An 8,354-nucleotide genomic window follows, 5' to 3' on the forward strand; every position below is an offset into this window, starting at 1 on the left:
TGTCTCATAGGAACACATTGCTATACCTGAGAGTGTGTGTGTAAGCTGTCTCATCTCATAGGAACACATTGCTATACCTGAGAGTGTGTGTGTAAGCTGTCTCATAGGAACACATTGCTATACCTGAGAGTGTGTGTGTAAGCTGTCTCATAGGAACACATTGCTATACCTGAGAGTGTGTGTGTAAGCTGTCTCATAGGGAACACATTGCTATACCTGAGAGTGTGTGTGTAAGCTGTCTCATAGGAACACATTGCTATACCTGAGAGTGTGTGTGTAAGCTGTCTCATAGGAACACATTGCTATACCTGAGAGTGTGTGTGTAAGCTGTCTCATAGGAACACATTGCTATACCTGAGAGTGTGTGTGTAAGCTGTCTCATAGGAACACATTGCTATACCTGAGAGTGTGTGTGTAAGCTGTCTCATAGGAACACATTGCTATACCTGAGAGTGTGTGTGTAAGCTGTCTCATAGGAACACATTGCTATACCTGAGAGTGTGTGTGTAAGCTGTCTCATAGGAACACATTGCTATACCTGAGAGTGTGTGTGTAAGCTGTCTCATAGGAACACTATTGCTATACCTGAGAGTGTGTGTGTAAGCTGTCTCATAGGAACACATTGCTATACCTGAGAGTGTGTGTGTAAGCTGTCTCATAGGAACACATTGCTATACCTGAGAGTGTGTGTGTAAGCTGTCTCATAGGAACACATTGCTATACCTGAGAGTGTGTGTGTAAGCTGTCTCATATAGAACACATTGCTATACCTGAGAGTGTGTGTGTAAGCTGTCTCATAGGAACACATTGCTATACCTGAGAGTGTGTGTGTAAGCTGTCTCATAGGAACACATTGCTATACCTGAGAGTGTGTGTGTAAGCTGTCTCATAGGAACACATTGCTATACCTGAGAGTGTGTGTGTAAGCTGTCTCATAGGAACACATTGCTATACCTGAGAGTGTGTGTGTAAGCTGTCTCATAGGAACACATTGCTATACCTGAGAGTGTGTGTGTAAGCTGTCTCATAGGAACACATTGCTATACCTGAGAGTGTAAGCTGTCTCATAGGAACACATTGCTATACCTGAGAGTGTGTGTGTAAGCTGTCTCATAGGAACACATTGCTATACCTGAGAGTGTGTGTGTAAGCTGTCTCATAGGAACACATTGCTATACCTGAGAGTGTGTGTGTAAGCTGTCTCATAGGAACACATTGCTATACCTGAGAGTGTGTGTGTAAGCTGTCTCATAGGAACACATTGCTATACCTGAGAGTGTGTGTGTAAGCTGTCTCATAGGAACACATTGCTATACCTGAGAGTGTGTGTGTAAGCTGTCTCATAGGAACACATTGCTATACCTGAGAGTGTGTGTGTAAGCTGTCTCATAGGAACACATTGCTATACCTGAGAGTGTGTGTGTAAGCTGTCTCATAGGAACACATTGCTATACCTGAGAGTGTGTGTGTAAGCTGTCTCATAGGAACACATTGCTATACCTGAGAGTGTGTGTGTAAGCTGTCTCATAGGAACACATTGCTATACCTGAGAGTGTGTGTGTAAGCTGTCTCATAGGAACACATTGCTATACCTGAGAGTGTGTGAAGCTGTCTCTGTCTCATAGGGAAGAGTGTGTGTGTAAGCTGTCTCATAGGAACACATTGCTATACCGGAGAGTGTGTGTGTAAGCTGTCTCATAGGAACACATTGCTATACCTGAGAGTGTGTGTGTAAGCTGTCTCATAGGAACACACTGCTATACCTGAGAGTGTGTGTGTAAGCCTTCTCATAGGAACACATTGCTATACCTGAGAGTGTGTGTGTAAGCCGTCTCATAGGAACACATTGCTATACCTGAGAGTGTGTGTGTAAGCTGTCTCATAGGAACACATTGCTATACCTGAGAGTGTGTGTGTAAGCCTTCTCATAGGAACACATTGCTATACCTGTGAGTGTGTGTGTAAGCTGTCTCATAGGGAACACACTGGCATGATAGCCCCTGTCTGTAAATGAACTGTGTAACAGGGATCAGCAGCTGTACTGAGTGCACTGCTAGATTATCCAGGAGTCTCCAACAAGACAGAACATAAACACACAAGGACCTGCACATACTGGCATGACTGGGATGGAGATAATAATAATAATAATAATAATAATAATAATAATAATAATAATAAAGCAGTAGGAGGCAAAGTTCAATAAAAACACAATATAATAATGTACCGTCAGTCACCTGTGGGGCTTTGACGGGAGCGGCGGGTAAAGCCTGCGGACGGGTGGATGGTGGGATGCATGGAAGGAAGGAAAGCTTGAAGGAAGAAAAAGGGGGTGTTCGGGTAGGGAACATGCCGCCGGTGTGGCCTCGGGTTAGAGACTACACAGAAAGGACGGAGGAGAGGAGAGCGCAGACGTTGAGATCGGCATGGAGATGATGAGAGAGGAGCCTGCTCTGAGGAGGCGGAGGAGACTCACCCAACAGCAGATTCAGCATGACCTCCTGCCCGGCGGCGCTGTCGCTCTTCCACATGCAGTACAGAGTCCCGGCTATCCAGGGGATGCCGTGCCCGGAGATCTCAATCATCTTCATCAGCGGCCGGACGCTGCCCCAGGAGGAATCCTCCTCGGCACACACTCCGAGCCGCTTGGACATCCACAGGTCGACAGCGAGCAGGGACCTCAACGCGATCCCCGCGAACGACGGGTTCAGCCGCATGCAGTCCTCCTCCCGGAGCTGCTGCTGTGGGCCGGTGGCTGAGGCGCAGGACGAGCTGGAGCCGCGCCGCCGGGTCGGGCTCTCGGAGGCTCCGAGCCGGGCCGAGGTCGGGTCCGAACCCTGCCTCTGCAGCAAGTGCGGGGGCGGGGTTCGGTACAGAGACCGCCCGACGTTGTTTTTTGCTTTTGGTGAAGGCATGTCCTGCCGTCGCTCGCTGTACCGCAGCCCTGTCTGCGATGGAACAGAAAACCGGATCACCCTACTTCATTGCTTCCCAGGTGAGCGCATCTCACTGCGGATTCGTGACCACGGCGTTGCCTTCCTGTTACAACCAAGCGTGGGCGCACTGGCTAGGAGTGGGGCACAGCGGGACCACGTCACTGTGAGGGCACGCTCGGCCTCAAATAGGAATGCAGCAAAGCTACTGGTTGAGTGGTTCTGTCAGCCCATCCCGTCCAAATCACTCGACTGGACACAAACAATGATTCTTACTTACATACATACATACGGGTCCAAGGCAAAACAAGTCTGTTTTGAAGTCTATTTTTGCGCCTCATTTGCAGAGCACGCCGAGTCTCCTCCCGTTGACTCCTATTGGTTGCGCTGTGGTCCGCCTGTGTGCCCCAGTCTGCGCGCAGCAGAGTTCTTCTGTCCTCTAAACCGGTTTGACTGCACCATGCCGGGGCTACTGCTCGGAGACGTGTTTCCCAATTTCGAGGCTGACACCACCATCGGGAAGATACAATTCCACGACTTTCTCGGCGATTCGTAAGTTGTATTTCAGCTTGCTTGTATTAAAAAATAAAAACGAACGATCGCAAGCCGATTGCATTGTGTTTGCCTAGACAACAGGAACAACATGAGAGAGAGAGAGAATCATCTTCCTCACCAGCGGCAAGTGGCGCTTTCCCGTCCACAAATTGTCTGGGCAGAGACTGTTCTTATTATTTACTGTTACTGTAAATATTATTTCCTTTACCATTAACGTATTATTGCTTTGTTTATTATATTTATTTTAATCTGTATTTTTCCATACGTTTTATTCTATATCTCACTGTGTTTTTTAAACGTTGTTACACATGATATGCACTGTAATTGCTTTGGCAATACTGCTGATGTTCATCACAGAGAGATTACATGCCCAGTATGTGTCTCCGCCCCTTGCACAGCGCTCCACACGAGGTCTCTGTTTGTTTGATTGTAAGCAGTCCTATGATCAGGAGGGGCTGCCTGTGTCCCATTTGTTCAGGGAGTATTCTGATCCGTGCCTGGGACAGCTGTCAGTGTCACACAGCTGAGAGGCACCAGGGGGCGGGCCCTGCAGTGGGGCTGTTGTCTCCTGTCTGGCTGGTTAGTGTGACTGACTCTGTCTCTGCTGATACACAGTGCTGCTTGGACGCCTGTGCCAACTTTATACAACAGCAGCTTTCTGAAACACACCAGCCCTATGCCTCTGAACTGTTAGTGATTGAAATGATCCGGTATCCAGGAGCAGCCCCTGTTAAACATGTTGTCCCTTCCATTCTAGCTGCATGAACAGCTCCTGACAGTCAACCTGCAGACTCACAGGTGAGGCTCATTCAGGTGTGATCAGTTCATTCAGAGCAGAGTTAGCAGGGAGGCTGACTGTTCAAACTCCTGGTTCCTGTTGATTTCAATAATACACCTCAACAAGGGGACTTCTGAACCCAGGACTGGCTGCAGGACTAGTGGAAGTTTCTGTTCCTGCCCTGTTCTACTTAAACCACTATGTACCTGTGTGTCTCACTCCTTGTGTGTGTGTCTCGCTCTTGTGTGTCTCACTCCTGTGTGTGTTTCTCACTCCTGTGTGTGTGTGTGTGCATGTCTCACTCCTGCGTGTGTATGTGCATGTTTCACTCCTATGTGTGAGTGTCTCGCTCCTGTGTGTGAGTATCTCGCTCCTGTGTGTGTGTGTCTCACTCCTGTGTGTGTGTGTGTCTCACTCCTGTGTGTGTGTGTGTCTCACTGTGTGTTGCAGGTGGGGTATCCTGTTCTCTCACCCCCGAGACTTCACCCCAGTGTGCACCACAGAGCTGGGTCGTGCTGCCAAGCTGTCAGGAGAGTTTGCGAGGCGCAGTGTGAAGATGATCGCTCTGTCCATCGACAGTGTGCAGGACCACTTGGCCTGGAGCAAGGTAGGGAGCGGAGCGACTGTGCTTCTGAAGGGAGGAACAATCCGTTCATGATATACATTCATAAAAAAACTAATACAGAAATTACAACCATAAACATGACAAAGCGGCCAGAACGCTCCCCTACCCCCAAAAGACAAGCATCAAAGAGGGAAAGAAATCCCAACATGTCAGCTTGATTTCAGAGTGGAGTTCAGCCCTGCACTGACTTGCACTAGACTCTCCAGACCTGTAGAAACGTTCCTAGTGAATGTGTTTGGTATTGCAGCCGCTTCTCCACTCTGCAGCTGTGTGTTTACAAACTCATTACTCATTGCCCAGGAGTCACTTTTCCATTGCCTGTATTTTCCACAGTTGGACGTTGACCCTGTAGCCATGGCGACAGGTTTCTAGGGAATGATACAGCCACATAGAATAGCTTACTAAAGACACACAAAGTAAGAGTCCTTGCCTGACTCTCTCTCTGTCTGTCTGTCTCTCTCTCTGTCTGTCTCTCTCTCTCTCTGTCTGTCTCTCTCTCTTTCTGTCTGTCTCTCTCTCTCTCTCTCTCTCTCTCTCTCTCTCTCTCTCTCTCTCTCAGGACATCATCGCTTATAACGGAGAGGCTCCCGGCTCCACGCTTCCTTTCCCGATCATCGCCGATGAGAAGCGGGAGCTGGCGGTCCAGCTGGGAATGCTGGACCCCGATGAGAAGGACAAGGACGGCATTCCGCTGACCGCTCGCTGTGTGAGTGACACGACCCCCAACCCGCTGTCTCGCTGCAGGTATGGGAGCAAGACTCCCACTGCACAGCACTTTGACCCATTCCAGGAGTTACGACAAGCTTGACCAGCATCAGTGTGCATCCGTGTGTAGCTAACCAGCTGCAGTGTGTCTGTTTAGGAATGGGTCACACTGCTGTGCAATGGGAGTCTTACTTTTACCGTCAGTACTTCTAGCTCCGACTTCTTATACTTTCTCACCCAATCTTCATCTGACACCACATCCAGGGGTGTGTGTGTTTTTTTTTGGGGGGGGGGTGTTTGTCTGTCTGTCCTAAATCTGCCTCCCCTGCCCCCCCCTCCCCTCCCCTCCCCAGGTGTTTGTCATTGGCTCTGACAAGAAGCTGAAGCTGTCGATTCTCTACCCTGCCACCACGGGGCGTAATTTCGACGAGATCCTGCGCGCGGTGGACTCTCTGCAGCTGACTGCGCAGAAGCGTGTGGCCACGCCCGTGGACTGGAAGGTGAGAGTGAGACGGGATCTCTTCAGCAGCACAGAGAGCTGCGCGGTATAGATTACACTCCAGGAATGGAAGTAAGACTCATATTTCACAGCAGTTTGATCCATTCCTGGTTTTACTGGGAGTTTAACAGGACACCCCTGAGCTTGTTAACTATATACACTGTGGGTGATCAAGCTCTTAGTAAAACCTGGAATGGGTGAATCTGCTGTGCAATAGAAGTCATCTTTCCATCCCTGCACTCTGCCACCTTGTGGAAATGCAGAGTATATGTGGGGCACTGATCTCAGGCAATGCCTCGTACCCAGAGCTGCGGACGGTTCGAGTTCCAACGCGTTCCTGTTCTAACCGCGCAATCCTCTCTCCGCAGCTTGGTGACAGCTGCATGGTGCTTCCCAATATTTCCGAGGACGAGGCCGCCAAGCTGTTTCCTGCCGGCGTTTTCACCAAGGACTTGCCATCAGGGAAGAAGTACCTGCGATACACCCCGCAGCCATGAGGGGGCGTCGGGGCTGCCTTATGACAGAGCTGGACTCCTGACAACCTGCTGAGAGAGAAAGAGAGAGGGGTGGGCAGGGCAGGACAGGGAGTACATCACTACAGAGAGAGTTCAGATACATCCCTACAGACTACTACTTCTCTTCCTTACCAGTCCTTTTCCATTCTCTCTCACCTATCTGTCAGGTGCGGACGGTGCGTTCTGGACAATCAAGCTGAACTCTATATTCCTCTTTGCCTTTCCACAGGATGTGCACTAGGTAGGACTGTCTTGATATTTGTTGCTCTGCAAATGAACATCATTTCAGTTTTGAATTAAAATGAATTAATTTAAGAGACTGTCTGGTCTTGACTTGTTATTTTAACCCCACTCTGTCCCGAGTGTCTCACTGTATCCTCCTGCTCTCTACACTGTGTCTGTCTCCACTCCGTCTCTCTGTGTCTGTCTCCACTCCGTCTCACTGTGTCTGTCTCCACTCCGTCTCACTGTGTCTGTCTCCGCTCCGTCTCACTGTGCCCTCCTGTGCCCACGGCCCCCAATACCAGTATATAATACCAGTTTATAATACATTCCCTCTTTACAATACCAGTATATAATACCAGTGTATAATACAACCCCTCAGTATAATACCAGTGTATAATACCAGAATATAATACACCCCCTCAGTACAATACCAGTATATAATACCAGTGTATAATACACCCCCTCAGTACAATACCAGTGTATAATACCAGCCTACAATACCAGTGTATAATACCAGTGTATAATACACCCCCTCAGTACAATACCAGTCTATAATACCAGCGTACAATACCAGTGTACAATACCAGTGTATAATACACCCCCTCAGTACAGTACCAGTGTATAATACCAGTGTATAATACACCTCCTCAGTACAGTACCAGTGTATAATACCAGTGTACAATACCAGTGTATAATACCAGTGTATAATACACCCCCTCAGTACAATACCAGTGTATAATACCAGCCTACAATACCAGTGTATAATACCAGTGTATAATACACCCCCTCAGTACAATACCAGTCTATAATAGCAGTGTACAATACCAGTGTATAATACACCCCCCCAGTACAATACCAGTGTATAATACACCCCCTCAGTACAATACCAGTGTATAATACCAGTGTATAATACACCCCCTCAGTACAATACCAGTGTATAATACACCCCCTCAGTACAATACCAGTGTATAATACCAATGTACAATACCAGTGTATAATACCAGTGTATAATACACCCTTCAGTACAATACCAGTGTATAATACACACCCTCAGTACAATACCAGTGTATAATACCAATGTACAATACCAGTGTATAATACCAGTGTATAATACACCCCCTCAGTATAATACCAGTGTATAATACCAGTGTATAATACCAGTGTATAATACACCCCCTCAGTATAATACCAGTGTATAATACCAGTGTATAATACACCCCCTCAGTATAATACCAGTGTATAATACCAGTGTATAATACACCCCCTCAGTATAATACCAGTGTATAATACCAGTGTATAATACACCCTCTCAGTATAATACCAGTGTATAATACCAGTGTATAATACCAGTGTATAATACCAGTGTATAATACACCCCCCCAGTATAATACCAGTGTATAATACCAGTGTATAATACACCCCCTCAGTATAATACCAGTGTATAATACCAGTGTATAATACACCCCCTCAGTATAATACCAGTGTATAATACCAGTGTATAATACACCCCCCCAGTATAATA

General features: G+C 47.6%; 1 protein-coding gene across 2 annotated transcripts; it reads left to right on the top strand.

The window, feature by feature from the left end:
- The first annotated feature begins 2,475 nt into the window (after positions 1-2,475).
- On the top strand, positions 2,476-6,903 carry LOC121330786 (peroxiredoxin-6-like). 2 transcript variants are annotated; one of them, XM_041277557.1, is made up of 6 exons: positions 2,476-2,992; positions 3,278-3,482; positions 4,714-4,870; positions 5,448-5,594; positions 5,947-6,093; positions 6,461-6,903. In XM_041277557.1, the coding sequence occupies exons 1-6, from the start codon at positions 2,491-2,493 to the stop codon at positions 6,587-6,589; spliced, it is 1,287 nt and encodes a 428-aa protein (XP_041133491.1). In that variant the 5' UTR covers positions 2,476-2,490; the 3' UTR covers positions 6,590-6,903. The 2 variants fall into 2 exon arrangements, with proteins under 2 accessions (XP_041133491.1, XP_041133490.1); XM_041277556.1 differs by having other exon boundaries at positions 2,476-3,482.
- Positions 6,904-8,354: the final 1,451 nt, after the last annotated feature.

The sequence above is a fragment of the Polyodon spathula genome, chromosome 18, assembly GCF_017654505.1.
Source record: "Polyodon spathula isolate WHYD16114869_AA chromosome 18, ASM1765450v1, whole genome shotgun sequence".
Taxonomy (NCBI): domain Eukaryota; kingdom Metazoa; phylum Chordata; class Actinopteri; order Acipenseriformes; family Polyodontidae; genus Polyodon; species Polyodon spathula.